Below are 19,898 nucleotides of genomic sequence, written 5' to 3' on the forward strand. Positions count from 1 at the left end.
GTGATTTCCTTGCTGACACCATGAAGGATTTTAAATCTAATGGCTATATTGAGCGTGCTGGTGAAGCAGAAAATGTAAAGGAATTTGAATGGTATTTACCGTACTTTGTGAAGTCACAATTAAAAAAGCGTATTGTTTACGATGGCAAGTCTGAATTTCGAGGAACTTGTGTTAATGATGTAATGTTTTCGGGTCTTGACTTGTTAAACCCTCTGGTAGATGTCTTGGCTAGATTTCGGCTTAGTAGATTTGGTTTCGTGGCCGATATGACTAAGTACTTTTTTCACATTTTGGACTCTTCAATAGCCTACGTAAGCCCAATTTTATTGAACTGCTTACGTACACAAACAGTGCTGTTCGGATCGTGAACGAACGCCCTTTGGTACCTTTGAGTGACGACCCTAGGGATTTTACTGTCATCACCCCTGCCTCACTTTTGATCCCATACTTAGACCCATATTGTGCTGTTGGGAAACCACATGATCGTGACCAATTAAGAAGGGATTATCGGTTCAATTTGTCACTTTCTCAGCAGTTTTGGAGTAAATGGATAGATTTTTACTTGCCAGGGCTTCAGGGCCGGAAAAAATGGTTAAAAATGGCCGAAAATTCGGAGCCTGGTCAACTTGTAGTGGTAAAATGGAGCTGTTCAGTGCGTAAAATGGTGCTTGTAGTGGTCTCGCCCTCTGCTAATTCAGCAATTTCACATAGAAGTAGTGACGCTAGAAACCTGAGATTTCTTGACTTTTACTTTTTTTCTTGCCTCAACTTTTAATCCCGATTATGTTGGTATCGGATAATTGTGAAGTTCACAATAAACCTTTTGTCACAGCCAGTTATAAAATGCAAGAAATTTGCTGATATTCAATAGCTTGATTGACAGTTTACTATTAGCGTGCGGTTTCATTTTGTGTTTGTCGGCGGCGCTAAAATTCCATTCTTTACCCAGGCAGCAAAATCCGTCATTTTTAGATTGATTCAATGTCGATTTTGCTGTCTGGGTAGGGAGTCGCGATCTGACGCGTTATGAGTCATTCTTTGCTGGCAGACAATAATTAGCAGTGCCGGATTAAGGGGGGAGGGGCGCACTGGGCTGAAGCCCAGGGCCCCCGCTTTTGGGGGCCCCACCTCAAAGAAAACAAATCTACTAATTTTTTTAGTTGCACAGCTGGAGATTACTGCTTTAGAAAATGGTACGGATTACGGGTCAAAGTTATGATAATGCAGCCAATATGAGTGGCAAGTATAACGGTCTTCAAGCTCTTCTGCGCGAGAAATGTAGTGTAGCTCATTATGTCCCTTGCACAGCACATTCACTTAATTTAATCGGTAGCCTAAATGTCCTGTAGAAACATGCCGTTCTGCCGCTAAGCTTTTTGAATTGTTGCAAAAGAGCCATACCTCCCAAATTTTCCAAGTTTGGATTCCGAAGTTGAGCCCTTTGTTGAAAATATAATAAAGTTTGTAGAAATTTATATCGTTTTCCAAGACATCTGGCTATTAATACCCCCAAGGGCTTGTTTTAGACACACAGAAAGACACCAATAAATTTTGCAAATCGTAAATCGCGCAAAATTTACGCGATTTACGTTTCTTTGAACTAATTTGTGAAAGCAATTTCAGAATGGCTTACTCTGTTGGGTTTTTGTGTAGTTATTGAGTTTTTGTGTAGCTGAGTTTTTAGTGTTCTCTAATTTTAGCCGCAGTTTTTGTCCGTTCGTGTGTAAGAGCTATCTTTAATAAGTTATTAGCTGTTTATCTGCTAATAAATTTCATACAAATATCACCCTAAAAGTGTTTTCAGAAAGCGCTATAATCCATTATTTGAGTGTAATTTTTCAAAAATTTTCCAGGGGAGCATGCCCCCGGACCCTCCTAGAATACGCGTGCCTTCGGCACGCTCTAACCCCCCTACCATATTTATTGCTTCAACCCACCAGGATACGCCACTGCACATCAAGTGGCGATGGCTTTAAATCAAACACTTTGTTGTTCTCTTCAATTCATCAATTCATCAAAATGCTGTTGATGGCAGATCGAATTGGTTCCTGGGATAGACATCTTAGTGTTGTTGCCGAGTGCTTACAAATATTTGCTGCTGCAGGGCACCACAACTACTTAAAATCAGCATAGCCTACTTGTACTTGCAAAACATGCAAAACCTCAAAATGAAGGACCCTGCTGTCTTCAAGAAATTTCAGGATGGATTACATGTCATCAGGCGAACCGACAAAGTCTGGGCTGGCCTTGGTTCGGACCATGCAATTGAACAGACATTGATGAGATCGCTAAAGACAACCGGTGTCTTGACAAGGGGTAGTGGAATGAGCGAGGAGCAGCGAGCCTTGTGGGTGTTATCCTCACCAGCTTGTTCAGAGTAGCCTACAATCATGCGATGGAGAACTTCAACAAGCATGCATTTACAACGAGTGCACAGCATAAGGAAATGAGTGGGGCAAGGATGAAGAGAGATCAGGCCGACCTTGCAAAAATCAAAGAAAAACTCCAATCATTCAGTCCATTTTGTGCGTATCCAACGCTGAGGAACATCATCACTGGAGTGATTGCGAAAGATGGCGTAAATGTTGATGATTATCGAACAGTCGGAAGGAAAATCTTAGAAAAAATGGAGGGTCAGCCAGTTTTTACATATGCTAGTAAACGGAAGGACAAAGTGAAAACTTTACGTGATTCATGTTGCATCAAAGTTTCCCAAGATAGATCCATCGATCCCGCCCTACTTTTTCAGAGACTTTTGGTCATATCGAATGCAGGTGACTTTTCTCTAGAGGAGGTTCTAGAATACGAACTGAGCCCATTCCCACCTGCCCTGTTTGAGACAAGCAACATTATGAGGAAGCCAGAGAAAACACAGCTTGCTAAAGCAATCGATGAGTACGCAAGCAGCCTATCTGATGAGGCTGTTACCAACGAAGTACCACAGACCGAGAAGTATGTCCTTGATGGTGGTTCCCTCATGCATCGCGTACAATGGACGAAGGGAAGCACATACGGTGCCATTGCGGATGGCTATGTCGACTTTACCCTACGCAATTACGAGATGGCGACAGTGGTTTTCGACGGTTATCGTGATCAACCATCAGTGAAGGACTGCACCCACCAACGCCGTCAGCAGAAAAATCATCCTAAAGTGAGCTTCACTCCAGCAACAGTCTTCACTGGAAACAAGGATGAATTCCTGTCACAGGGCTGCAATAAGCAAGGGCTGATCAATATGATAAGCAACAAACTGCAAGAGAAAGGCCCCACAGTTATAAACGCTGAAGGAGATGCCGACTATGATATTGTTCAGGCAGCTATTGCAGCTTCTGAATACCACACTACAACCCTGGTTGGAGAAGACACAGATCTCTTGATCCTTCTCCTCTATCATATGGACAGTCGGAAGAAGACAATGTATTTTCGTTCGGTCAAAAGATCAGAGGGTGTACAATATTAATCCCCTAAAGGAATGTCTCGGACAACAGCTATGTTCTCAGTTACTCTTCATCCATGCGTTTACAGGATGCGATACCACCTCACGAATCTTCGGAATAGGAAAAAGAACACTCTTTCAGAAAGCCACCAAAGGCAACAATGAGCTAGAATCCTTGGCACTTGCATCTACAAAACCTGGCCAGAGGGTGGATGCAATTGAAGAGTATGGCAAACAGTCAATGGTTCTACTGTATGCTGGAAAGCAAAGCGATTCGCTGGCATCTTTGCGACATTCTGCGTTGAAAAAGAAAGTAGTTTCAGTGTCATCCTTCGTTGCGCCAGCCCGACTCCCACCAACTGCATCTTCTACAATATTCCATTTCCTGCGTGCTTACTATCAAATAATGATATGGATAGGACTAGAAAGCAATTTGGACCCTACTGGCTGGGGTTGGAAGATTGAGGACAAACAATTCGCACCAGTAATGACTCTGAAAAACCCTGCACCGGACAATCTGTTAAAGATTGTGCATTGCAATTGCACGATCGCTTGCACAACACGGCGATGTACATGTAGGAGGTACGGATTTCCGTGTACTTCTGCTTGTGGACAATGCCAACTTGTGCCCTGTGAAAACCCAAACAATGTCCTTCCATTGGATCAAGACGACACAAACAGTACCGTACCGATGATAATTGTGACGACTACTAGTATGTAACAATCATAACTTGAAAAATGGTACTTCATCTCTGACATTCTCTGACGTTTAGTGCATATACTCTTTCATCATAGGCGTCGATTCCCGGGAGGCAGGGGGACGCGCCCTCCAGTAGAAATTGTTTGGGGGGGCAGTCACCCTGCTTTTCTGTTCTTTTTTGTAGCTTTGACAGTGTAATTTTATGGAACTGTTCAAATTTGGGTACATATTTCACACTTTTTATCATCTTGCCCCCTCAGATTTTTTCTTAAATGTTAAAAAATCGACGCCTATGTCTTCCATGAGATCATAATGACATCACAGACGGTTTCTGATATGTTCATTTGGTGCATAGATACCATGTTTATATGTGTTTAATACATTTATAGTGTGTTAATTGAACTAAAAAAAAATTTGTGTACATTGAAAATTTTGGGGGGTCACCATTTTCAAATTATGTAAATTGACCACTTTCCCGGGGTCAGATTTTTGTAGACTTTTTTTCTGGGGTATAGTACAACCTAATCATACACTTGGAACAAAAAAAACTTTTATATAAATTTTTTTGGGGTCAAACCTTATATTGACCCGCCTAGAAGGCATTCTTGCAATGCCTTAAAATTACTATATGAGTTTGAATCTATCAAAACTGGTATTAGTAGGCTACCGCCTGCCAGTAGCGTAGCCAGGAATTTTGAAAGGGGGGGGGTTTGACGACCCAGCGGCGGGGGGTCTGGGGGCCTCCCCCAGAAAATTTTGAAAAAATATATTGAATTTGGTGCATTCTGAGAGCATTTTCAACAAAAATGTGGGTATGAATATTCCTGTAAAATGGTGCTGTCCAGTGGCATAGCAAAAGGATAAGATCATGTTTTCTTCGGCATGTTTCGGAAATAAAGTCAAGTCTCTATGTTTTCTTGTTTGCTAATTCCTGGCTGAGATGTTTGGTATTGGGAAAACTCGCTCTTTTAATGCAGTTTTGTATAAAATTAGGAATTTTTTTTTTAGACCGAAAGCATCATTCTCTATATCGTGACGTCACACGCGTGTCAAAGGGGGGGTTGTAACCCCCCAAACCCCCCCTTGGCTACGCCACTGCCGCCTGCCAAGTGCCGTGTTAAGTTTGGTTTTGGCCCACTGTTAGAAAAAGATTACCTGGATGGTCAGCACTGCAGTCTGCAGGCAGGTAGGCCTATCTAGCTAGGACCTAGATAGGAGATGAGAATGCAAGTCCAAAGTAATGTACCGGTAGTTGAAACAAGGTTTTCTAAGACATCATCCTTCATAATTAGGACTAATCTAACAGTGCATTTGTGTTGTTATGTCTTACTTTGACCAGCTCAGTAGTCATCCCTTTTGACTTTAGTGCTGGTACGGTAGATCTGGGTTGGGTCATTCCAAAGACTACCGTACCGGTATAAAAACAGTAGGCTACCAATTGTGTTCTTTCTTGCATAACACAGTGAGGACAAGTTAGGTAATAATGTAGTAAAACCTTAACAGTTGTATACCTAGAGACAATAAATAAAGGCAGTGGCTATTTGACCGGCTCCGGTCTTTGAATCTGAAACACTATTTGACCGGTCATGACGTCACTACATAAGCGCTTTTTTCTTTTTCTATTTCAAAGCAACAGACGAGAAGCGCCGATATAAGTTCTAACTTCACCACGTATTCTTCAACTCAGTCCGTGGCGCGTGCGATACGTCTCCGGCTGCCAATCTAGAGGGGATGAGTTCGATACTATCCGGAAGCATTCTTTTTTTTTTATCTAAATTTTGACCCGAAGCGCATTTTTGTGGTCAATTTTTAATTTGAGTAGCCTACAGCCCATTTTTTATGTCTTTTCAAATGTGAGTAATAATGTTAGAGTTTTTTTAATTTGCTGGAATTTGAGAATTTCTCTTGGTAATTTTCCGATCGTCATAAGTGAACGTGTGTTGCCGAACGACCCTACATTTTTCTCTCAAGTTAGTTATATACAATACCGTACTTCTTTAAAAAATGGTTTTACCATTATCATTTCTTTTAAAAGAAGTATTGTATATAACTAACTTGAGAACTATACTTGAGAACTATTAACTAACTTGGACTGTAGGCTACTCAAATTAAAAATTGACCACATAAATGCGCTTCAGGTCAAAATTTAGATAAAAAAAAAAGAATGCTTCCGGATAGTATCGAACTCATCCCCTCTAGATTGGCAGCCGGAGACGTATCGCACGCGCCACGGACTGAGTTGAAGAATACGTGTTGAAGTTAGAACTTATATCGGCGCTTCTCGTCTGTTGCTTTGAAAGAGAAAAAGAAAAAAGCGCTTATGTAGTGACGTCATGACCGGTCAAATAGTGTTTCAGATTCAAAGACCGGAGCCGGTCAAATAGCCACTGCCATAAATATAACCATAGCATTATTATAATAACCATGTTATAGCAGAAGGTTTAAACTATTTTAAAAAGTTCAAGAATTGCTTTGTATTTTTAGTATTTAGAATGGCGTAATTTACTGTAGATTTGCAAATGTGGTTCAGTTTTGAGCTGATGGTGGGTAGGGGTTGTAGTTTGTTTTGCTTGAGTGTCAAATCATAACATTGGATGTTCTCACAAAAAAAATTCTGTCAAGTATGGATGAGAAACAAAAAGGGCCTCAGAAAGAACCAACTACTTTCACACAAATTATTTCAACAACACATGGTCTGGTATCAGAAACAATTAAGCTATCAGGAAATGTAGTCTCACTGCCAGGTGTTAACAGTACTGCTACTCAAACTCAAGCATCAGTAGGAGTAATAAAGAAATTCCACAATGTTGACTCTCCAAGGTAATGTAACCAGCTTCTATTATTTCCACCTAGTTTGCATTGTTTGCTGGTTTTGATCTATGAAACTGTTTGGTTTGAGTTTGGATAACATGTAGTTTTAACTCCTTTCATGTAGTAGTAGCAGGCCTTAAAACTCGTGTTTTTTTCCGGCTGCCATCATGGCCTACCGAGAGCTCCTTCTCGGCGGCCAAATCTGCGTGCTTGGAGGCCAAAATACAAATAACAATATCACAAGTAAATAGAATTAAACTTGCAACAAGGCCAAAATGATCACTTCAAAGTGTTGTTGAAGTCTGAGCGACGTCCTGCTATAGAATCGTTGTACCACGCAATAACTGCTTTATCGGGATTGTAATCCGGTATTGCGGTGACCATCGGACGACACTAAATTGTTTCAACTGCACACCGCCTTTCATAAAACCTGACCATGGCATTTATACCGTTATGATGTCACCATTTAGGGTGTGAAGTCTCTAACACACAGCGGAAACATTTCTCAACTCCGAAGACACGTGTTTTCCCCTCGGATGTCAACTAACCTACCCAGACAACAAAATCCATCATTTTTACATTGATTCAATGTTTGCAGTCGTTAAATCAGGGTAAAAATGGCGAATTTTGTTGTCTGGGTAGTTCTCCTTTTTAACAACGATTCAATGCCCGACAACATTGAATCTACATAAAAACGACAATATTTCCAGCTGATGTAAATTAGCACTTTAGATTAACACTTTGTTTAAATAAACGTCGGTAATTCCAAACAAGACTTATAGCTGGTGATCGCAGCTGGATACTTTCCATACAATAGCAAATGTTTCCGCACAATACAGCAGTGGTGATTATGACGCGCTGACCTAATTCTGCGTCACTCTTTGATATGCATACTAGATATTTTTGACGGTTAATCCACGATTATTCTATTGCAAAGTTAAGTAATTAGCTAGAAGAAATCGGCGGCCAAATTGGCCGACAGAGGAGGTAGCACCGGCGGCCATTTAAGCACTACTTAGCGGCCATGGCCGCGATGGCCGCCGGCTGCTTGAAGGCTTGTAGTAGTCCAGTTTTAATCCAGTGATGTCTCCGTTACCGAGGGTAGCTGTATTCACCTCCAAATGCCGCAATCACCTTCACACCCTGCCTCCACATTGATCTGTCTAACGCGTCCTCTCTTGTCAAGCCCACCTTGCTGCTTTCTTCTTCAACTTGTCTTTTCCACGTTTTCTTGGGTCTTCCTTGTTTTCTACGACCACTCGCAACTCCAGCACTGTTCTCAAAACATCATCTTCATCCCTTCTCAAAACATGCCCATACCACCTCACTCCATTTGCTTTTGCTAATTTATCAACATTTTTGTTCAACCCAAGCAAGTTCATAAGTTCTTCAGTATTCCTTTTGTCCATCAGCTTCACACCACACATCGCTCTCTCAGTTCTTCTTAAAATCACCAATTCGTTTTCCTGTAAGCACCATTTCTCACTTCCGTACAACATTGCAGATCTCACACAAATAGTATAAATTCTTCCTCATTTTCAACGGAAATCTTCTGCCACATAACAACTCTCGACACTCTCTGAATTTCACCCAACCAAACCTTACTCAGTCTTGCATTCACTGCGCTACTCAACCACCACTTGCATTCAATCTATTTCCTAGATAGCAAAAGGCATTCACAGATTCAACTTCGTCATTCAGCTTTGCAACAGAACCAACCATTCCTTCTTCAATTTTCTTGCATCTTTCACATTCAAAACCATCTCCGGATCTGCATGTCACTCTCTTCATCTTTGCACATCTCCCTTACACCCACTTCCAGCATTTTGTACACTTAACAGAAATAAGTGTAACATTGGTGAATTGTGTGGAGCCAACACAGCTTTGGTTGCAAACCTTACATTGCATTTTAAGTTTCATGCTTGTTTTAATGGCATTTTATTGCTTGCAATGCATTCAGTAGCCTACATAATTTATGAAATGTTTACCAAATTGTGCTTTTGTTTGAAAAGAAATATACATACTTACTATTGTTGGGCGATATTGAAAAAAACAAAACGATACGATATTTGAAAAAATACTCGATATTTCGATACTTTTCGATATTTTTGTTCTAATAAGAAAAGAGTTTTTCAGTGTTTGAAATTTGTGCCGGCAATTGCCGACGCAGATGCATGAATGGCGCATTAGCGTCGGCAATAAAAATGCTGAGGCCAAATGAGCGCTTGTAAGGTTAGGGTTAGACATTCCTCCCGGTCGTTATGCCACAGCCATAGATTTGCTCCTTAGTCAACACCCTGATGGAGCTCTGCGAAAGAGGCGTGTGGATGGGTATCAAAGCACGAAAGCAGCAAAACGTGGACGCTTCATTGCGAAGACAGTGTAGATTTACAGCCAAGCGATGAGCCTCTTGATGTGTCCGATTCCAGTGATGACGCGACAACCTCATCCTCCGATACAGCATCTGATGATTCTGATTCTGACTAGTTCTTCATCAAACAGACTTTGTGTTGCTCGCAGTATCCCAATTGTGCCGAAATTATGTTAGTGCTGGGGTTTTTTTTCGTCGAGACTTTTCGGTCATTTGTCCAAAATGACTTGAAAAAATTCGGTCATTTTTTATTTATTTCGGTCATTTTTTCTGATATATTTCCTTTCAAGTAGCTGATATACATACAAACCAAAATTTGCACTTCCTGACTAGCTACAACATTAAGTTTCGCTGAGAAACATTGTCGTGTTTTATCTGAGAAAAGTTGGAACAGATTAACGTTTCTTCAACGTTCATCAGCAAAACTTCAACCAAACTTTTTTTCGGACATTTTGACCGAATTGACTATTTTTTTCGGACATTTTGCTAAATAATCTGTCAATGACCGATAAAATGACCGAAAAAAAAAAACAGTGTTAGTGCATACGTAAATCGAGGCAATCTTCTCGCAGGGAGCTATTAATTTGTTACTGGTACTTGGTTGAGCAATTAACGTTATTTTATGATAATTCAACGTCGCTAGATGGCGAATTAATGTAAAACAAACGTAAATTTCTTATTGGGCATTGTTGTTACGCAATATAACCAATATAAGCCGCCGGGAAAATTAAATCGATTTGTGCTGACTCGAACGTTGAATCAACCCAAAATTAACTTACTTTTATTCAACGTGAATCACCGTAACAGCGTGCATATCGTGTTGTTCGCTTTATCGCTACTTTTGGTATTATTACATCACAACAAATCAAACAGTGCGGTCGTGATAGACTACTCTAGTATATTTTTCGCTTCTCGTTTTACATGTTTTGGTACAGTTTTTTTCATAATAAACGTTCACAGCAATTGCCGAGGCAATTTCAACTTTTGCCGTTTGGCCTTGGCAACGTTTTTGTAGGAGTTTGCAGTTACGAGTTAGGGCTGTAATAGTCAAAATATCGAACAATATTGAAATAAATATCGATATTGAAAAGATATCGTATCGAAAATTCGATATATCGCCCAACACTGATACTTACACAATACACAATGCAATTGAGATAAAAGTGATTTCAAAGCTCCCTATTCAAAGCACTGCAAGTTTTCATAGCTAATATGTAGTCAGATTGCCTTTGGCTTAGTAACATTTTTTATTCTTTGAAACCTCAAATAGGCCAACTTTTTAAACTATTTGATATCCATAGTAACCCACAACTTTTTCAGTACGGTATACTGTATAATATACATATCCAGTGGCGGCTTGTGCCATGAAAGAAAGTGAAAAGGGAAAATATGTTTTCCTCTGTGTTTGTCCGACCCGGTTACCGGGTCGAAAATTAAAATATTAAAAGTTTTGTTTGGCAACACCGATTTTGGGCAAACTTCCTTGCAGCCCTAGATTCTGGATTTCAAGCGTTCTGATTGGCTAAAAATTATCTTTGAAGCTTCACCTCTTTTGGTATTTTACAGCAATTTTTGAATCTGTTGGGGCTGCATGGAAAACATTGCATTTTAAGTTTTTTTAAATATATCGTTGACGTAAAACCAAATGGTGTTATGTCCAAAATCATCAAACTGAGATAAACGCAAAAAAACATTTATTTTTTTGAATATTTTCGATATCTCAAATGGATCAAACACCAGTGCCACATACTTACAAACATACCATGCTCTCCTTGGTTTGCACACAACTAGATGTTTTTCAAAATTGTGTGCCACCCCCCATTTTTTTAGGTACCCGGTCATTTGGTCGACAGACATTTGGTCGACAGGACGTTTGGTCGACAGGACGTTAGGTCGACAGAACGATTTATTTTAGGGTTAGGGTTAGTTAACTAACCATAACCCTAATCTAACCCTGACTTTAACCCTAACCCAAAAATGAATCGTTCTGTCGACCTAACGTCCTGTCGACCAAACGTCCTGTCGACCAAACGTCCTGTCGACCAAACGTCCTGTCGACCAAATGTCTGTCGACCAAACGACCGTGCACCTTTTTTTACACCCCTTCTTTGGACATAGCCCAGTGAGGTTCTCAAAGTAACAACTGGTTGTAAAACAAAAACTGGACATAGCCCATTACACTGCCAGGATTGGATTTGATGTGGTGCTTTTGAAAGAGCATGGCATTGTTTGCAATCATGTAGTCATCTGCAAATGGAGTTTTGTAGCCTATTTCAACAATTTGTGTTTGTGGTGAAGAGCTGGTGCCTTCTAACACAAATTGTTGTATGGTAGCATATCACTTCGTAAGTGTAATCCTCTGCAGATTGCAATAATTATGCTTTGTTTTGCATTGGATAAATGATATAGTGATATTACTTTTACAGTGTTTAAATTACACTGGCCAACAAAAATTTTTTTTTTCGAGTGCCGAAGATATTTTAACGGTTTCTGGGCAATTTTTGCCTCTGAATTTAAAATTAACATCTGTTTCTTTCAATTGGCTTCAGTTTTTGAGATATCAATATTTTCAAATTTTGGCTAGAGAAAATTAGCTAAGTTTAACGTTTGCTAAGTTTTAAAGTTAAACTTGGTGACCAAGATAGGCCGTGGGCACCTCATATTGTCTGCAAAGCATGTGTAGAAAGCCTGAGAAAGTGGACTAAAGGTACACTTAAAAATTTTAATTTTGGTGTACTAATGGTTCGGAGAGAACCAAAAAGCCATTTCAATGACTGCTACGGTACTTCTGTTTGGTAGACATACAGGGGTTTAATCGTCACAAGAAAAGCAGTTCGAATTACCTAGATTTAGAATCTGCTCAATGACCTGTTCCTCACTGTGAGGAAGTGCATGGCCATGGAGTATAATGAGTTTCATGAAGAGGTAGAAAGTTCTGCAAGTAACAGCGGTGGAAGTGTGTTTGAAAGTAGTTCAGCTATTCCAGAGACATTCAGACAGGGAGGAGCTGAGTGATCTCATCAGGGATCTTAGCCTATCCAAAGAAGCAGCAGAAATGTTGGCATGTCGACTTAAAGACAAAAACTGTCTTGGAATCGGAGCTTCCATAACATTTTACGACGATAGAGAAAAAGAATTGCTTCCATATTTTTGCCAACAAGATGAATTTGTTTACTGCAAAGACATCAAAGGGTTTCTGCTGAAAATGGAAGTACCACGATATAGAGCTCAAGAGTGGCGCTTGTTCATAGACAGTAAGACACTTCGAAAAAAAGTGTCAACTGCCTTGCTGTAGGCCTACTAGCTTCTTATCAAGGAGAAACGCAGCTTCTATCAATACCCAAATTGCCATCTGGGACTTAAGTGAAGTTTTTAGTGTCAATACCATTTCACAATTGACAAAGAAAAAACTGTTTGATAAGTTATATTAAATGTCGCTTTGTATCAGCTAAGGTCTTAATGTAGCAATAGGTTTTTTGTCACTCTACCACAAGTGTGACTTGAGCAAGAAGCAAACCATGAGCGCAGGAATATCAGTATAGTGACTGTCAACCAGACTGGTCATTAACCACCTGACCAGAAAAGGAAGGATTAACAATAACATGAATGCACGATGATACACCAGTTATCATACCATATTAATTCAGGTGCACTGCACAAGTTATTTTCACACGAATGTTGTTTGGCAATTCAAATATGTTACAATTCTATAGAAAGGACTGAATCTTTTGCATTTTTTTTTTAATTTGCATCATGACCTGAATGGAAAATTGAACATAGATCCTTGGCACGATTCCATAATAAGGGGGTTATGTCCATAATTTATGGTAGCATTAGACATAGACCTATTTATACTATCAAGCTAGAAAAGGGCTATGTCCACATAATTGCACATAGCCCAGTTTTGTTTTCAAAGTATGCGAGATATTTGGGAGCACTGGCGCCGACTTACGGGGTTACGGGGTGGCCACGCCACCCCGTAACCGCTGTGGCGGGGTGGCAGCCACCCCGTTTAGGTTACATTACTTACTGCAAATAAATGTAATTTGAACGGACGTTTAAATCTTTTTTTGATCATTGGTTTTCGCTTCAAGTCAACGTAAAGCAAGAGGTGAACCAATACAGTATTGCGAAGAAAATGATTGTTTTTGTCACAAGCATGATACTCGCGTAACATCAAGCAAGCTACGTGAAGATTACGCAACATGTGGCTACGAGTTTTTTCCTTGTTGTTGCGATTGTTTTATTTGTTACTTGTCATAAGTCATTGTTACATTTGTTAGGTTTACAATGTGATTTATCAATCAATAAAATACGACCTTTTCCTTGCCTCCCTCAAAAATCTTTTTTGAAAATTTTTAAACTGCTTATAATTTCGCTATAAATTATGCCAGCTATAAAATACTTGGAAATAAAATTATCTCGATGATTGATAGCTCCACCCCCAAAATTAATATCTATTTTCAAATTTCATTAAAAAAATGCAATTTTTGAAACTTTTTGAGTTTTATTTAAAAAGTACACTTAGTAAAGTACCGTAGCAGTTTTAACGTTCTGCAAATTTACACGTTTACATGATTCTATTCGAGGAAAGCTACACCCCCTGCCAATTGCCAATAATAAAAGCAACCTTTTTCAATTACTCAACATTTTGCATTTTGAATTATTTTCCGATTTCAAGTGGAGTGTACTGTCATCTACTTCATGCTTTAATTTCTAGTTTGTTATCTACTTCATGCAGTAATATTGCGTCACCGTGTCAATGCGTGACAAACTGTGAGGCGGGAATTTATTGGTCTGACACAGGAGTTGCTTGTTACATCATAGAAAAAATTACGAAAAGTCGTCCAGTAAAAGTTTTCGCCGACATTCCAGTTTTATTCAGCTTAAAGATGCCACCGAAAAAGCGTTCAAAATTGCAGCCCTCCATTGAGTCATTTTTTGTTGCGTCTACCGTCTAGTCAGGATTTCAGCCAGCATGAAAGTGACCAAACGCATGAGGGTCAGATGCATCAATTTTGTACCCTGTAGTCTCCAGAACGCATTTTTGCAGTTTTGGTATTTCTTAAGGTTTCAGTCTACTTTTTTAGGCTTTAAGTTACAGTTTAGATATGTGCCCCCCCTATGTAATGCTAATTTTCAATGGAAATTGTTAACTTCTTAGCAAAAATTTTGGATTTATCACAAAATTGCCCACTTTTTTTGGATTTTTCACGTTTTTACTTCTGTAATTCCCTTGTGATTTTTCACAGGCAAATACTGCAGTGCTAAACTGACTTTTATTTAACACTGTGCAGCTTTAGCTACATTTTAATGTTGAAATGACACTGGCTTTACAATTTTGGCCTTGTATTTTTCTCAATTTTACGAATCTGCAATTTTGGCTCCACTATGTTGTAGTCTCCAGAACGACCCATGGTACTACTCTACCAATGCCTACTCTGTGCTCCTGTTTGGGTGTAAAATGATGCAAATTTATATATAAACAAACCTACAAAACAAGAAAACAGATTTACTAAAAAGTGTGATAATAGTTCACTCTTCTATGGAAGCTATTTAGCCTGGCTCCAAAATTGTGTAGTCTCCAGAACAAACTTTAACAAAAAATGTATGCTTCCCTGTTTAAAATGGCAAACATTCTTCCAGTATGTGATGGACTAGTATGCTCACTTAGCAGGATTTCATAGAGAGGACTCGGAATAAATAAAAGATTAGGAATTTCTTTCTTATTGAATTTGTCTGTAGTCTCCAGAACACTGTAGTCTCCAGAACTTTTTTTTTCTTCTTTTTTTTTGTAAAACCAGTTAGCACTCCTTTGTACAGTTATTTTTACATGTAATGTTACTATAAAGGTTGCTCATAAGAAATGATACCTGTTGAAGCATTCTGTAACCTATTTTTGATCTTAGAGAACATAGATACAGTTAAAGTTGTTAAATTTTAATTTAGCTGTGATTGTGAGGTGCTTTTTACGCATATTTGATTGGCAATGGCTCCATATGAAAAAAGTATTGCTATTACTATTGCTAGCATATGATTTATTACTACCTTGAGGTCAAACAATACATGACTTTGGCTGAAGTATCAGAATATTTAGGTACATTATCGCACAACTGCAGTAAACCTGCTAGAAACTGATAAAATAGGTATACTCACACTGATATTTAATTTTCAGTATAAAAACATGATATTTTTTGGGGGCAGTCTTTTGATTTAGTTGGTAGAGAAGTATCTCAAGACTTTTAAATCAAAATTTTATGGCACCAAGCATTCTGAATTTTTTCTCCGTTCTGGAGACTACAGGTACAAAATTGATGCATCTGACCCATGAACGAAATGAAAGTGTGCCACTGCCAAAAGGCGTTAGCATTATCAGGGAGGTGGAAGAACCGAGCACGAGAATCGCTGTTGAAGGGAGGAGCTATATCAAAAATCGTAGGAGAGCGAATTCCCGTGGCTAGAATACGATAGATGCAAAGATAGAGCATTCTGTCCGATTTGCAACTATGTCGCAACTGCTTGATCTATTTGCAAGCAATGAAACAATTTCATTAATGCTTCCAAACGTGGTCTGCATTGTGAAAATATACTTACCGTTGCCTTCCACCACCTGCGAGGCGATCGTTTAGTGCACTCAGGGCGAGGCGCATAAAAACCTACTTGCGATCTACCATGACGCAACAGCGATTGAACCACGTCCTAATTTTAAATGTTTATCAAGCTGAAGCTTCACGGTTACAACTTGACCAGTTGATTAACAGTTGGATTGACAGAGCTGCTGTTCGCAAAAATACTTTTGCCAAATGTTAAGTGTCAGAGCAGCAACGTAACAATAAAATTCACGACATACCTCCTGTGCTTTGTTTTAAAGTTGCTTTGTAAATTATCGAGCTAGAAATCAGGTGTGAAAAGACAACTGCATCTACGAAACACGCTTAGTAAAAATCAAACAAAAACATGCAATTTGAAAGTTTTTAGATTGCCATATTGTGCTATCTGCCACCCCGTGCAAAAATAAAAGTCGGCGCCTATGTTTGGGAGTATGTCCATAGCTTCACCTTGAATTTGATTACATACACGGCTGAAACCCGGAGTGCTGGAAAGAGCTATGTTCAAAACCCGAGATACTGCAATAAAACAAAAAAACCTAAAAGTGGACATAACCCGGTTTGGTTTTACCTCAACGATATATAGCTTAGGAATACATCAACTTTTCAACAAAGTTTGAATGCATTTTTTCAAAATTTGGAGTAAAAGCATGATCAGAGCGCACCAAATTTAATGCAAATTTTCAAATTTTTGTGGGGGGAGCCTCCACTTCCTACAAACAGCACCAGCTGCCTCTGTATCATATATATATGGTATAATATACAATATCATACTTTAAGTTCATCGATGTTTGATGGTTAAGCTTTTTGGACTCTATCTTTTAAAAAGTTCCATACATTTTCTATGTGATTAAGGTCGGGAAAATTACCTGGGCATTCTAAAATGGGCATATTTTTACATTCATCAATTTTTTTGGGGGGGAGCCCCTACTGCCTATAAACAGCACCAGCTGCCTCTGTATAACAGTATATAATATCATACTTTAAGTTCATCGATGTTTGATGGTTAAGCTTTTTGGACTCTATCTTTTAAGAAGTTCCATGCATTTTCTATGTGCTTAAGGTCGGGAAAATTACCTGGGCATTCTAAATTGGGCATATTTTTACCTTCATCAAAATTTTGCCATATTTTACCCCTGAACTGTCACAAATTGGCAAATACTCCAAACGAGTGTTCGGTCGATAAAGCAACGAGAAACTGTACATGAATCCTCATGTCAACATTTTATTTGCGCGAGTTATGTAAACATTTCATTTCTGGGTACTGTAGCTTTGTGGTCTACTGCAATTTGGAGAATTTATTTCGGAGAATCTGACCCAGTCAAGCCGATTTGGAGAAATTCCAATTGGGAAAAAGCCATTTTCAAAAAATTTTAAAATTTCACAGCGGAATCTATTTGCAAAGGAATTCGCTTATAATAGAGGTTCAACCAAGTAAAGAGGCAGCAAAAAAGTGTCAACTAAAAAAGAAAAAAAATATCAAACGGCGTTTCATGATTAACAATAGAGGTTTTAAATAAACTCTCAACCGAAAAAGGCAGTAGTTAAACAGTAAGTAAGTAAAATGTCAGCGACAAAGTCTTAACTAGAAAAAAAGTCACTAAACTCCTAAGGCCAATTTCAAGGAATCTTTAGACTTTGTACAAAAAAAAAATGTAACTTTGCTCGTTCAGCTTGCTCCAAAAATCATTGTTGTGTTTAAATCTAAAAAAATTGTTGCTAAGTTTTCATAAAGCTAATGTGGATTGTGGAGCATTAGCCCACACTTGGGAAGTACTTTCAGGCCTCGAAATTCACGGCGGTCATGTCGGGAAGGACCATCTAGATCGCGGGAAGGACCATCTAGATCGGTCATATTTGTCCGCCGAAAAATAACACAGGAGCGATACAAATCGTCTTTGCATAGTACCGTAGCCTACTAACAGTTGTTGCGAGAATATAATTTCCCACGCATTCTAGCGCACATCTAGAAAATGTGAATACTGTATCTCCGACCCAAACAACAAAATCTATTATTCTTATATTAATTCAATGCAGACGTTGTCATAGAATGAATGTAAAGATGATAGATTTTGTTGTCTGGGTGGTTTCCATTCAAGCAGGAAAAAGTTCGATTTTTACATTGCTTCAACAATTGATGACATTGAATCAGGGGAACAAACCTGAATTCTTCGCTAAGAATCGATGGGAGTACGGGTACTTTCACACTAATTAGCGCAACTTTGTTTAAGTTTTACGGCGTAATGTCTGGCTTTGATCTTCGAGTGATATTGAACGGTATTGATAAGGCAAGGTTGGTTACAAAATTAGATTATACGAGTTCAGTAGGCTATTTCAGCAAGATGCAGCAAAATTTGTTAAGTTTTGGTAGGCTATTACTTTAAGAAAGAAAAGGCCCAAGGAAAATTCACTTTCGCTCACATGACACGCAAAAATAAACTTAAAGAAAAAAGCCTAGTGAAACTTTGCACAGCAGAAAATAGTAGCGTTAGTGTAGAAGTTTTTCCGACTTGTGCCCAGAGCATTGTGACGCAAGAAGCCACACGACCTCGTTCGGTAGAAGTTTATGCGGCGTATTTAGCAGCTACACGGCGCTTTGACTCTTCAAGCGCACGTCGTTGGTCTGATAAAGCCTTTCAGAGTGACTTTGCTGAAATTTTAAAAAGCCTTCTAAACCGTAGCTATAGTTTTCAAATGGCGAAGAATTTTCAAGATAAAGTGGTTAAGCATGCCGATCGACGCTAAAACTGGTATGTCCGCCATGAGACTTAATTTGTCCGCCGAGATAGCTGCTCAGACCGGACATGTTTGTCCGCCGTCAACAAAAACGAATTTCGAGGCCTGTACTTAGGTTTATGCAAAAAGTTGTCATGCAATGGCAAAGCCAGAGATGGACATATGCTACTTTAAAAGTAGCGGGCTACCGCTACTTGAGCTAAAGTAGCATTCTACCTGCTACTCAGGCTAAAGTAGCCCTTGCTGCCGCCACTTTTTCTGCTATTTTTGTCTTAAATTGACATAGGAAGCACTTTGTGATGTCAAAACAACCTAGAAAACGAATGATATTATTTGTTTACACTGCCAATGCAACGTCATTATAGAAATTTATTGTTGAGATGTTACGCATTTTTCAAAAACACGAGCAATGTTGCAAAATGCGAGTCACTGAGTCCTGTCCGCTTTGGCTTCAGCACGTCTTTACCAACAGAGAAACGTCTCTCCAGTGCAGCACTGGAAGAAATAAGGGTCGTGTAACTAGGAAAGCTCAAGGACTCCCTTCTGTCTGTAAAAAGGCCTCCACAATAGACTTTTCTTTTGGTACCTACCAACGTTTTATGTGATGGCACCAACACACCAAAAAATTCATCTTCGGTGTCATGACTGGTGTTGGTGTAACTCTTGTCGGTATGAACGTGGCTTGATGTTTCCCAAAACAGTCGAATTTTTTCTTTTGCCTTGATTTTTTCACGCATTATTTCCATAAAAAATCTCCAAAAACGAGTTATTTTTTTCACTTTAAATTGGAAAGTAGCAGTGTGAATCTGAAAGAAGTGTAGCGCCCTATTGCTATTCAAAAAGTAGTGTGCTAGGCAGTAGGCATGGGTCTGCTACAAATGTTAGAATCCGATTCGGAGAAATCCCTATTCAAAGACAGCTTTTTTCGGCGAATTGTAAAATCACAGCGGCATATGTATATATTATATTGAAAGGAATTAGCTTACAATAGAGTTTAAATGAATGATAATGAATGATCACCCTATTTAAAAGTTAGTTTTAACAATCTTGCTTTCTTTTTGTTGCTTAATATTAAGATTAAGGTGTTTTTATAGCCTACCTGATAATAGCGTATAATACGATGATAGCTGGCCATAGTCCACCACAAAAGTTGAAAAAATATAGAGATGCTGGCAACCGCATCAAGTAACTTGTCGTTTGCTTTGATGGGTGGGCATAGCAATGTTCCACCTCCTA

General features: G+C 39.0%; 1 protein-coding gene across 1 annotated transcript in view; it reads left to right on the forward strand.

The window, feature by feature from the left end:
* Nucleotides 1-6,627: 6,627 nt before the first annotated feature.
* Nucleotides 6,628-19,898, forward strand: part of LOC145787864 (uncharacterized) — a 40,252-nt gene continuing 26,981 nt past the window's right edge. The window contains exon 1 of the mRNA XM_082599703.1: nt 6,628-6,956. Coding sequence (XP_082455829.1) covers nt 6,760-6,956 — 197 coding nt within the window. The 5' untranslated portion in view covers nt 6,628-6,759. The remainder of the gene's footprint in view (nt 6,957-19,898) is intronic.

This window comes from Aplidium turbinatum, chromosome 2 (assembly GCF_918807975.1).
Source record: "Aplidium turbinatum chromosome 2, kaAplTurb1.1, whole genome shotgun sequence".
Classification (NCBI taxonomy): Eukaryota; Metazoa; Chordata; class Ascidiacea; order Aplousobranchia; family Polyclinidae; genus Aplidium; species Aplidium turbinatum.